Genomic DNA, 13,258 nt, shown 5'->3' on the forward strand with positions numbered 1-13,258 from the left:
ACCAGAGGTCAAAGGCTGCACCTTAAAATTTCATCTTTCTTATCAAAATTTGGTGTTTCTGATGACCGTCCCTCATCCTAGAATAAACTCAGGTATGGTTGATTGGCATTTATTATACATTATGAAAGGCCCTCATCTTCCAGGAAAAGCCAAGTATTTTAGGAGTTTTGTTCTAGGAACCAGGCACAAAGACTTGATTGATTGATTGATTGATTGATTGATTAACATATAGTATATAATTATATATTTATTACATATTTAAATACTTTATTTTATTTATTTATTGTGGTACCCGGAATGGAACCCAGGGAATGGAACCCAGGGACTGCTTACCCTCTGAGTCACATCCCCTGCCCTTTTGTGTATTTTATTTTGAGATAAAGTCTCACTAAGTTACTGAGGCTTTGAACTTGGGATCCTCCTACCTCAGCCTCCCAAAGTGCTGGGATTATAGGTGTGAGCCACCATGCCTGGCTAAATATTTTAATATATTTGCTTAAATATATTAATATGTGAAATATTAATATATAAATATATCAAATATATATTTTATTATATCACACTTGAACACTATTGAAGTTTACAATTTTTTTTAAAATTCTTTGAGATCACCTTCTTTTTTAACTGATATAATGATATTTTTAAAAACCCAGAGAATAGCTGGGCATGATGCGCATACCTGTGATCCCAGCAGCTCTGGAGGCTAAGGCAGGAGGATTGCAAGTTCAAAACCATCCTCAATAAGTTAACAAGACCCTGTCTCTAAATAAAATACAAAAAAGGGCTGGGAATGTGGCTCAGTGGTTAAATACCCTTGGGTTCAATCCCTAGTACCAAAAAAAAAAAAAAGTTCAATGATAGAATATTGACTAATGAAATGATACTGTGTGGCCATTATGATTGTTTTGTGTATATAAATAGAAGTGAGTTTCTATTAACTGTTTTGAACTCAGCTAGCAGGTTGATAGTAAATCTACCATCAGGCGACAAGAATTCTAGAACACTGCCAACACAGTGTAGGCAGACTACAATTTATGAATGAGTTGTGTTCCAAAGCTGGCTGTTTAAAATTCTAAACACGCTTCTCAAAGAAACCATGTTGTAAACACTCTGGGTCTAAGTCAGCCTACAACAGCCTTAATTTTACTCAGAAAATTCTTGGACTATATGTAGTGTCCACACTTTTATTTATAACATTTTTTATGAATAGACAGCATGTTGAGTTCCAACTGGTGCCCTTCAATCAGAAAAGGCTTACAAATCTTTCCTTCTTTTTTACTCTTCTATGTCATAGGATTGCTGATAACATCAGTGAATGTGGCTTATCCCAACTAGTGAACTTTGGGGTTTAAAAGTGTTTTTGCCTGTCAGGATAAGATGCTTCTTTTGATCAACCACCTTTTAGCTAACATTCCTTACTGTTGTAGGTTGAATTCTCTTACCCGCCCCTGATTCCAGGAGATGGACATGACAGCCACACTTTGCCTGAAGAATGGAAATATTTGCCCTTCCTTGCCTTACCAGATGGCGCACACAATTACCAGGAAGGTATGTGAGAAGACAGTGGAGCAATTAGTAGGTCCTATTTTTACTTATTTTTTTAGTAGGTGCTAGTTTTTTTTTTTTTGTTTTTTTTTTTAATGCTGTGGTGAATGAGTCTTTTGACCTGTTGTAGTTATTTATAAAATATTTATATGCTATTTGGAGATGACTAGTCAAGCACTAGAGAAGAGAATGTCCAGAGAGTGCCAAACTTACATTGGCCATGGCCTGTGATCCTTACCAGGATCCCTGACAAAAGTGATTAGCAAAGCAGGACAGCTGCTACTAGAAAGCATTCCCTATAATTATACTTTATTTTGACTCCTCTCAGAGACAAAAGAAGAAAGTTTGCTGAACACTATTTGAGTCTGTAGCTTCAGACTTACTAGCTTATTACTCCAGTGCCCTCCCACCTGGAACACCTGAGATGGTTTCTCCAGCTCTGGAGCTGTCACAAGTCTCTGCTTGCTCACATGCAGAGCATGTTCACACCTTCAAAGAAAGTAGTAGTTTGAAGTTCTTACTGAGTCTCCTACACCATATTTTACCATGGTGTTAGAGATGCAGGAAAATGCCAGATTAAACTTGATTACCTGTTTTCTTAATATAGTATTTAATAATTTCCTTACAGAATGAATCAGTTGTTACTTACAGTTAAGCATAGGATTTAAACATAGGATTTGTAACTTCAGAGATCCTTTTTCTACATAACTTTATTATTAAGGTTTCAAACACAGAAAAGTTAAGATTACAGTGAATATTCTGCGAATTTTTTTTGTATTTGTGTATATGAACAGTTTTTTTCTGTACTATTTTAAAATCAGCTGGAAACAATGACAGACACTTCACCTTTAATACTTAAGTAGGCATCTCCAGAGAATAAGATCATCCCCCAGCATAACTTCTAATACCATTATCACAGCTAAGAGATTTAACAGTAATACTATGTAACATCCAGTCTGTGTTCCAGTTTCCCCAGCTGTCCCCCAAATTTCTTAGTTGATTCAGGATTCAGTGTTGCCCATTGGTTTTTATGACTCTACTTTGTTTTAGTCTGGACCAGTTCTCTTTATATAAAGTACATTCTGTAACTGTACTATTTGACCTGTTCTAATTCAGCCTCTTGTGTTTTTTGTGATGAGCATATACTATAAGGCATTGAGATAAATTTCAAGAAACCAGTGATTGTGATGCTGAAAATAATACATCTTCATTTGCATGTTAATAACTACATTATGATAACTTCAAATTTTCATACTTATTAATAAGGGTGATTTGTCTTGTTATTTACATTTTTTCCATGTATCTCTTAGATACTGTGTTTTTTCACTTACCACCCAGAAATGGAAATGGAGCCACCGTTTATGGTATTTCTTGCTATCGACAAATTGAAGCCAAGGTATGATAGTTAATGGTGAGCAACAATAGAAAAAAAACCTCCCAACTCCTTTCTTAAGTGTTATTAGTGAAGGAAACACATCTTTATTTTTCATGTGGTGCCTGTGATGTCATTTTAGATTTTCACTGATTTTTTGGTTTTATTTTTGTTTTGTGCTACTGGTGATTGAACCTAGCGCTACCATAGGCTAGGCAAGCACTCTACTACTGAACTACACCCCCAGCCCTTTTTAAGGCAAGGTCTTGCTAAGGTGCCCAAGTGCCTTTGAACTTGTGATCATCCTGCCTCAACCTCCCATGTAGCTGGGATTACAGGCATGTGCCATCACACCCAACTTCATTTTAGATTTTTTTAAAAAATATTTTTTAGTTTTAGATGGACACAATATCTTAATTTCTTTTATGTGGTGCTGAGAATCAAACCCAATGCCTCAGGCATGCTAGGTGAGCGCTCTACCACTAAGCCACAACCCCAGCCCCCATTTTAGATTTTTATAAGCAAATTATAACTATTCTAATATTACCAACTTAGTTACATTAATATGTTTATAAATTGACATTGGTGCCTATGATTATATAATTGTACATTTTGTACATTGTTTTTATTTTTTATTTAATTTTTTAATGTTTATTCTTTTTCGTTTTCGGCGGACACAGCATCTTTGTTTGTATGTGGTGCTGAGGATCGAACCCAGGCCGCACGCATGCCAGGCGAGCGCACTACTGCTTGAGTCACATCCCCAGCTCTGTACATTGTTTTTAGATAGCAATATCCAAATGATTCATTTGTCTTTGAAATGCTGTGAAGGTTCCACCAGCTCCCAGTTGCCCCACAGGCTGGTGACCAAGTCTTTAACACCTGGGCCTTTGGGGAATACTTATCCAAATCATAGCAGTATTATTAGGCCATTTAAATTTAATAATTTGTTTGAAAGAAAAAAAAAAGAACAGAAAAATAATTCACAAATTGGGCAGCTCCTAGAACCAGAGCAGGTTTGGAGAATAATAACCAACAGCATATGTAGACAGCATTTTTAGAAAAATTGAAGGAGGCATAGAAACCAGTAAAGCTGATTATATCCTAAATTACTCATTGGCTAGAGTCTTCTGCAATCAACCAAATTTAACTGAGATTAAACTCTATTGGTTTGGTCTGTTGACTCTAGTATAAGAGCACAGTCCAAATTAGTGGCCTCTTACAGTTTTATTTAACAGCATAAAACTTAGAAAAATGGACCAGTAATGTGCTTTTCAAATAACATTTTAGTAGGGCAATGTACTTAACAATGGTTTCCAGGTGCACACAGTTAATCTATAACTAAGATTTTGATTACTCTTAAACTACCTGCCAACTTACTCCCTGACTTTACACTAATATCCCTAATTAATCAATTCAAATAAACTAAGATGGGTATCCCCACACTTTTATGGCGCTTGTAGGATGCACTACTTTTTGTGGTGGGAATAAATCTTTATGAATAAAAATCTCTTTCTTCTCATTGATGCTCTAAAGTAGTGTGTAGTTCTTAGCCTTAGCTACAAATTGGAATCACTGAGAACTTTAAAGTCAGAGTTGGCTGAGTCCAACCCCAGAGATTTCGAGCTAATGTTCTGGGCATCAGGAGTTTTAAAGATGCCCCAGGTAGTTCTAATGTGTAATCAAGTGTCAAAACCACTGCACTGAAACAATGGTTTCTAACAGAATTACCTGGAGGGTTTTTTGTGGGGTTTTTTTTGGGGGGGGTGGGTAGGGGGGGTTGATTGTTTGTTTTTAAATATTTTTTAGTTGTCAATGGACCTTTATTTTATTTATTTATATGCAGTGCTGAGAATCGAACCTAGTGCCTCAAACATGCTAGACAAGTGCTCTACCACTGAGCCACAATCCCAGCCCATTGTTTGTTTCTTTGACTAAATTAGAATCTCTGGGACTAGAACCTGGGCAATTATAAAGTTGAAAAGATATCTGAGATGAATAATTAATAGTAAACATTTTTAAATTTTTATAATGAAAATTCCAGACATGCAGATAAATTAAAAGAATGGTGCAGTGAACACATATGTACCCACCACATAGACTCAGCAGTTCTTAATGTTCTGCCTCTCCTGATCTGTGTGTGTGTGAATTTTTTTCCTGAACCATTCATAAGTAAACTACAGGTGTAAATTTCAAGATATCTGAAGTAGTTAACTACTATGAAATAACCCTCCAAACCCAGGGTGTGGAATATAGAACACACCCAGATAATGTTTGTAGAATGAATAACTGAATCTAAAGCTAAATATATTACTTCACATTATCAAGTGTACTTTAACCTGAAAATCAGAGTGTCATTCTGAGGCTCAGACCCTGGGAAGCAGATCTAGGATCCCAGCAGGTGCAAGAAGATGTGAGGCAAGTTGGAATAGTGCATATGGTTTATTCAGAGGGGACAGTAGTCCCCAGCCCCCTGAGTCTTTCCATGGACCTTTTTTATATGTAGACCAAACAAAGCACAGTGCCAACAGGTTACATAAGTGAGTATATGTCCACAAGCAGATATTTATGACCTTGAGTACATATGCTGAATTATATGTTTATGACAGGGACTACATACTAAAAGCATAGCTAGCTGGAAATGTCAGTGAGGAAGCCATGTTGGGCCTGCCTCACAAAAAGTTAGCCCAGTAGCTTTGTGCATTTGATTTCTTCACATATTGTTACTCTTACACATATGAGATGAATTGAGCTGCTACCCTATCTCAGAAATCCATCCCTTTATTTCCTCTTGTCTTCTGTAGGTCATGTGAGTACTACTAAAATTATTTCTTCCAAGTTCTTCTTACCCCTCATTCTTGTCATTAACTAGAGTTCGAATACCCTGCACGGGTTTTAAATACTACCTCTCTCCCCCAGCCCTTAAGACTGATCCATTTCAGAGTATATCAGAGTTGCCCATTTCTCTTAAGTTTTTCAAGCCTCATCTGAGAAACTGGATAGATAAGCCATATCTCAGAAGAACTTAGAGCCTAGGAGAAAGACTTTAATTCCCTTTGAAGGTAGGACATAATAGATGAATCCATTCAAGGGAAAAGATATCTACTATCTACTCTTCACCCAATGTAATGATTAATCACCAGTCACTTGAGGTCCTTTGATCATCTGGACAGATCCAAGGAGAATCACACAGCACCCTAGAGGCCAAACAGTCCCTCTTATTTCCCTCACAGCTTTACCTGAAGTTGATCAAATCAAGACTTGTTACTACCAGCAGAAAACTACAGAATTCTTACATGATTATCATTATTGAGAAATGAGTTATGCTTAATGCTGGGCCATAATCAAGTCAGCCAGAGCAGACCCCAGAACAGGCTTCCCAGAACAACTAACTTAACAAAATTGCTGACAGTTCTTCCATCTGTGGAGAAATAGGCTATTTTTGTCATCTCTTAAACTAGCCCTATCTCACCAGAAAAAATCCTGTGAAAGGGTGGTCCATTTTGAAACCAGAATCTGTAGTGGTTGGATTGCATTGATTGGTTGATTTGGGTGTGGTGAATTGTATATAATCTCCATCAGCCTACATATTGCTTGAAAATAGGAATTAACCTTTCTCTTATATTCCTAGTGCCTGTCATAGCTTCTGATGCAAAGTGATTAAGCTGACATTTATTCATTCAATAAATATTTTCTGAGATTCTCAAATAAATTTTTTAATTTAAATATAAGAGATTTCTTCTATTTAATAACTATTTTCATATTGAAAGATGTTTTGTAAATATTGCTATGAAATATTTCTGATAATGACTATTTGTTTTTAATAGGCATTGAAAGTAAGGCAAGCAGATGTCACCAGAGAAACTGTTCAGAAAAGTGTCTGTGTTCTAAGCAAGCTGGTAAGAGACCAAGTAACTTGTTTATGTGTGTGTTAAACATTCATGGCAAATTTATTTGAGAATAAGGCATTATTAGAAGAGATTTATGAGAACAATAATTTATTAAAATTAGTCAAGAGCTTATTATTTATGCTGTTGCATTTTCTCTTTTTACCTTTCAGCAATTTTACTTTCATTTGCTCCTCTACCCAAGTATAGGTAAAAGGGAGGAAATCTGATAGTTTGTTAGTTTGGAAGCTGGCACTTGATAAAAATGAGGTAGCTGATGTGTTTCATTTATCCATTTTTGTTTAGTTCCCAAGATATTGGATAAATAATATTTTACTAAAATTTGAAATATAATTACTAAGATTTTATTGATGATACAGAAGTTCATGGCTATTGTAGTGAAAATTTTTAGACTTAAATTTCTCTTTAAATTTTAAAGTCAGCGATAGTGTTGCATGCCTGTAATCCTAGCTACTTGGGAGTCTGAGGCGGTAAGAGGATTGTGAGTTCAAGGTCAGCCTCAGCAAATTAGTGAGACCCTATCTTAAAATAAAAAACAACTGGGATGTGAGTGGTAAAGTGCCCCTGGGTTGAATCCCCAGTACAAAAAAAAAAAAAAAATTATGTTTGAGGAAGGGAAATGACATAGTGAAATTGTAACTATAATAATACATGAAAACTATGTTTCTTCTGGGTACAAGTTGATCAAATGGGAGAGTATAATTATTTAACTTTTTATAAGAAGATGCCCAACATTTCTTGGCTTTCATAGCTCTCTTAATTAAATCATTTACCACCAAATCATGTTTATTACTAAAGGGATAATAGCACCTTTCCAGTACAGTCAATAGTTCTACATGTTAAACATAGTCCCCAAAATCCCCTTTGTGGGAATAATTCATATCTGCATCATATCAGTTATCTTAGAGCTATATGATTATCATATAGAAATGTAGCCATTTCTACAGTGAACCTAAATCAAAATTGAACTTTTTTCACTAGCCTTGTCACCAAATGTATGTAGGTTTTGTTTAATTATTTCTTCTGCAATTGTCTACTTTCATGTATACACAGGCAATTTAAGTGTACTTTGCATAACGCAAATTCTTTTTGCAAGTCAGAATGTATTTTGGTTTTTATTACTAAGCTAAAAAACCCTGAATAATAATCATTCTTTGGGCCTTAATAAGATTTTTGAGATTCTATATTTCTTCTAAGAAAATAATTTTAAATATAGGATAAGAAGAGACTGCTGGAAAAGGAATTATAAAAGACCCCAATATCATAAAATTGGTAGGTTGCTAATCTCATAATACACAGTTTTATGTATTATTTATTTAGAAGGGTGGTCTATATAATTGTCATTATTATCTTTATAACAACATTGATATATTTGCTTTTTTCATTTACAAGTAAAGACATCTCAGAGAAACAATATCTAATTCTCATAAGACATGGAATTGATAAAAATCAAGGTGAAAATCCAGTTTTTATCTGTCTCTAAAACAGATATGGATAGGAAGAGCTCACTCACTCAGTCTGGTTGTTCACAGTACATTGTAGCCTGTATTAAAAAATATGGTAATAATAATACACTAACAGGAATATTGGGGGAAAACTATTCCAGCATGACTTGTTGTTAACTAATTAGAATATATATCAGTCTGTGCATCCTAGAAAAGGACATACAAATGACAAAACATCTAGAAAAGAAGATTAAAAAGATGGATGCAGTAAAAGAAGATCTTATATAGAAGAAATAAAAATTATATAGCTTCATTCAGGTGTACAAAGAATATTATGATAGAAGACAGATGAGTTGTTCTAAACTTTTCCAGAAGATAAAAAAGGGGAAATGAACTTAAATGATGAATATTCAGCTAGAAAAAAGAATAAGACTGCCTTGAGGATGATTAAGTGTTGGCACAGGCACACCAAGAACATGTGCACAGTGAGAATGCGTTTTAAATCTAATGTTGGGTGCCTTCTACATGTCAGTACTCTACTGTTTTTATCTGTTATTTAATCCTTAAACAACTGTGTGAGATGCAGTCTTGTTATGCCTGCGTTCAGCTTAGCAAGCAGGTGTGAGCGGTTGAGTGCCCAGAGTTAAGCACTGTCTGAGCCCACACTCTGACTCACTGTACTGCCAGGGCACTAGACACCTTCCCCTGTGGTACAAGAGTAAGTATAGGGGACATCTCAGCTTCCTGCTATGAATAAATAATAAGGGCCCTGGAGTTCACAGTGACTTTCATCTCTCTCTTCTGTTAAAGTTAAAAAGTTGTAGGGGTTTGTTTGTTGTTCTTGTTGTTTTCTATTATAAACCTAATGGTAATTTCTCTTTTCTATTAAGCCCCTCTATGGCTTACTTCAAGCGAAACTTCAACTCATTACACATGCATATTTCGAAGAAAAGGATTTTTCCCAAATTTCCATTCTAAAGGTAACCTTATGCCCCTGCCTAGATGTGTTTAACTGAAGGTAGAGTTCATGAATTAAATGCATCTTGTCAGTAACACTGTGAAGGATAATCAATTATTAGCTTAAGAAAGACACTCTCTGAAAATCCCTTTACAGTAAAACATTGAAGTACTAGGAATCTACCCAAATACTTAATTTAACAAAATTGTGTTTTTTAGGAAATATGACTATAAATAACTAAATGTTTCTTTTAATAACTTTTCTTATTAATAAACTGTACAGTGTGTTTATATATCAAGCTTCTCGTTCCTAATTCTCATAAACCAGAGAAACCATAGGATATTTTATTAAAGATGGATAATGTGTTTTTCTCAATGCTGTCATTCACCATACAGATGATGGATCTCTCCTAAATACTGATAAGAGTAGGACAGTTAGGAATTTAGCAAGGAAGCAGAGGGAATTCATCCTAAATGTTCATACCACCATGTGAATGAATCAAGCTCTAAAGTAGAAGTAATACCCTGATAACTATTTTTAAATTATTATTTTTAAGTTGTAGATGAACACAATACCTTTATTTTATTTATCTTTAGACCGAGGATCGAACCCAGGGCCTTGCCTGTGCTAGGCAAGCATTCTACCACTGAGCTACAACTCCAGCTCATCTGATAGCTTTTTTCACGCTTGTATCAGATCTCTTATGATAGCGCTCATGTCTGAAAAAGAAGGAATGAATGTTGAAAACTGGCAAAATTTCAGAGAGACCTTGATGGTTCTAAATCTAGTACCTGACAAAATAAGCTGTCTCAGTTTGTAAACCAACTATCTTCTGATCAGTGTATTTCTAACTCATTGTCAAAGATGATAATAAAGTATTCTAAACTCAGTTTTTATTTCATAGGAACTTTATGACCATATGAATAGTTCCTTGAGTGGAACTTCATTAGAAGGATCCCAAGTATATCTTGGTAAGTAACATTTTTATAAGTCAGAAGAAATGCCCTCATTTATTTTTGTTCAGCTAACTAAAATGCATGTAAAACTTTATGATCAGAATTACATCTGTATGTGGGACCTAAATTCTTCAATGTATGATACTGCTTTTTCCTTAAATATCCTGTTAGGCATTGCTTATTTTTTTTTTGTATTTATTTATTTTTGTACTGGGGATTGAACCCAGAGATGCTTGCCACTGAGCTACATCCCCAACTTTTTTTTTTTTTTTGAGACAGAGCTTTACTAGGTTGCCCAGGCTGATCTTGAACTTGAGATCTTCCTGCCTCAGTCTTCAAATCACTGGATTACAGGCATGAACCACTGCACTTAGTTCAAACTTTATAAATTTTAAACTTGTATAGTTTGCTTATACAATGGAAGAAGATATTAGACCTGCACTGTCCACAATAGCAGCCACTAGCAATGTATAGCTATCTACATTTAGATTAAAATAAATAAAAATTAGATAATATTTAAAAGTCAGTTTGTCATTCTGGGGACAGTGGTGAATGCCTGCAATCCCAGCAGCTCAGAAGGATCAAAAGTTCAAAGCCAGCCTCAGCAATTTAGTGAGCCCTAAGCAACTTAGCAAGACCCTATATCAAAATTTAAAAAGGGCTGGGGACATGGCTCAGTGGTTAATCTCTCCTGAATTCAATCCTTGGTACCCGAAGTCAAAGTCAGTTTGCCTGTCACACTTGCCTTATTTCAAGTATGTAGTGACCACATGTGGCTGCTATACTAGACAGGGCAGGTTTAAAACATTCTAAAACATTTCTATCCTTACAGAAAGTTCTATTGGATAGCCCTGTTTCTAAGCGAATGTGTATTGAATCAAATATTACATAAATATTTGAATATTTGCATTATCTGAGTTTCTTTTTTAACCTTCTCTTTCTAACTTTCAACAAAAACAGTAGAACTATAGTCACAGATTAGCTTTTTTGTTAACATTATAGGTCTGTCTCCTCGAGATCTTGTCCTTCATTTTCGACACAAGGTATGATACCTTCTTTAATTTATGATGTGCTAAAATGGGAGACACTGTTTTTACTGTGTTTATTTTAATGGCAAATTCAAGAGTACTGCATCAAATAGAGATTGTTTCACGCTTGTATCAGATCTCTTATGATAGGCATTACTCTTAGTTCTTCTAATATAGTGTTTCAACTTATAACTATACCAAGTTGAAAGTGTCAAGAATGCTTGTATCAGAGGACTGGGGCTGTAGCTCAATGGTAGAGCACTTGCCTAGCATTAGCAGTAATCAGTTCTTTTAATCGTCAGGATAATTTTTATCTGTTTTTGAGCAGATGTTTTCTTGCTCCTTGGATAGCTGTGAATATATGAACCTCTCATCAGTAATGTGGGCACTGCCCAAATGGAAATCAGCATGTCTGAGGCACTGGATTCAATTCTGAGCACCACATATAAGTAAAATAAAGGTCCATCAACAACTAAAAAATATTAACAAGAAAAGAGTGCTTGAATCAGAAATTTCTAAAGGAGCGCATACTCTGTTTACTTCTTATGATATAATGCATTTCTCTTGTCTTTGTAATTTCAGCTATAATGACATTAGACTTAAAAGAACATGTTTTGATCTTGCAGAGTAGTTTTGTTGTTCTACTTAGTTATTCATGACGGCAGAATGCATATCATTATATGCAAATAGAACACAATATTTCAATTCTCTGGTTGTACAGATGTAGAGTCGCAGCATTTGTATAATCATGTATGTACCTAGGGTAATGATGTCCATCTCATTCCACCATCCCTTCTGTCCCATACCCCCTATGATCTTACAGAATATTTTGTGTTGTCATGAAAATGGAACATTTTCCAGTAAAATATCTATCTTTATCCTTTCTGATCTTTTTTGTTTTGTTTTGATGTGAGGATTATGATCTTCATTGTTAAGGCATATGTTGACTAGGACATACACATGTCATTCATTTATCAAACTTTTTTTCAAATTTATTCATTCTTATTGATTTGTTTTGACTATACATAAAAGTGGGATTCTGTCACAACACATGACTAAATCATTCAGATTGCTCCAAGTAAATTTGAATTGGCACGAAATCACACAAAGACAGAGAAAATACCTTTTTCTAGGGGTCCAGTGACAGCTCTCAACCTTAGAGGTCCGTTGGAAAGAGAGGGAGCCACCTGAATTTTTTATTTTGATAGAGGGGACACAAGGGGAGGTTCAATGGAATGTTTCCAAATAAGGCAAAGGGTCAGGTTTCAGGGAGTTAAGTCTTGCTTCATGATGTCTTGTTGTCAGTAGATTTATTGACATCTTGGCAAGTCACACCCATCTCAGATGCTCTGTGGGATCAAAGGCAGAGAGAGAGGAAAGTGCCTAGGTTTGTTGCATGGCCCAAAGAGCACGCAGCATCAGGCCAAATCAAATACTCATAGTTCACACACACAGCCCATGGCTGGCCTGTGACAGGATTCATTGTAACTTAGTAGCTAACATTTGATAAATTTCTTTCCCCTTTTCCCTCCCCTTCTTCCTTCTCCTGAACCCCTTCTCAACTCTGCTAGTATCCCTTCTATTTTCATGTGGTTCCCTTTTTTAACTTTTTATTTTTTTTTCTAGCTTTCATGTATGAGAGAGAACATATGACCTTTGATTTTCTGAGTCTTATTTTGCTCAACCTAGTGCTCTTCAGTACCATCCCATTTTCCAGCAGATTTTTTCTTCTTAATAGCTAAATAAAACTATTATGTATGTATCCCCTATTTCCTTTTTTTCCATTTATTGAATGACATCCAGAAATAAATGAATAATCCCTGCCTTTTAAAAACTTACACATATTCAAGCAAAATGGCAATATTCCTTCCAAAAATGATCATTTCATTTGAAGATTTAAGTTACGCTCACAAATTTTTAGAGAACATAGGTAGTTATCTTATTATAAGGATACAGCTAGCTGGGTTTTGGTGGTACACACTTGTAATCCCAGCAATTCAGGAGGCTGAGGCAGGAGGATCGCAAGTTCAAAGCCAGCCTCAGCAA

At 35.3% G+C, this 13,258-nt stretch overlaps 1 protein-coding gene across 3 annotated transcripts in view; it reads left to right on the forward strand.

Moving 5' to 3' along the window:
- Nucleotides 1-13,258, forward strand: part of Avl9 (AVL9 cell migration associated) — a 57,767-nt gene that overhangs the window by 12,441 nt on the left and 32,068 nt on the right. For all 3 annotated transcript variants that reach the window (XM_076836131.2, XM_076836117.2, XM_076836124.2), the window contains exons 2-7: nt 1,428-1,548; nt 2,856-2,941; nt 6,745-6,816; nt 9,161-9,250; nt 10,133-10,199; nt 11,187-11,227. In XM_076836131.2, coding sequence (XP_076692246.2) covers nt 1,428-1,548; nt 2,856-2,941; nt 6,745-6,816; nt 9,161-9,250; nt 10,133-10,199; nt 11,187-11,227 — 477 coding nt within the window. The remainder of the gene's footprint in view (nt 1-1,427; nt 1,549-2,855; nt 2,942-6,744; nt 6,817-9,160; nt 9,251-10,132; nt 10,200-11,186; nt 11,228-13,258) is intronic.

This window comes from Callospermophilus lateralis, chromosome 1 (genome assembly GCF_048772815.1).
Source record: "Callospermophilus lateralis isolate mCalLat2 chromosome 1, mCalLat2.hap1, whole genome shotgun sequence".
Lineage (NCBI taxonomy): Eukaryota > Metazoa > Chordata > Mammalia > Rodentia > Sciuridae > Callospermophilus > Callospermophilus lateralis.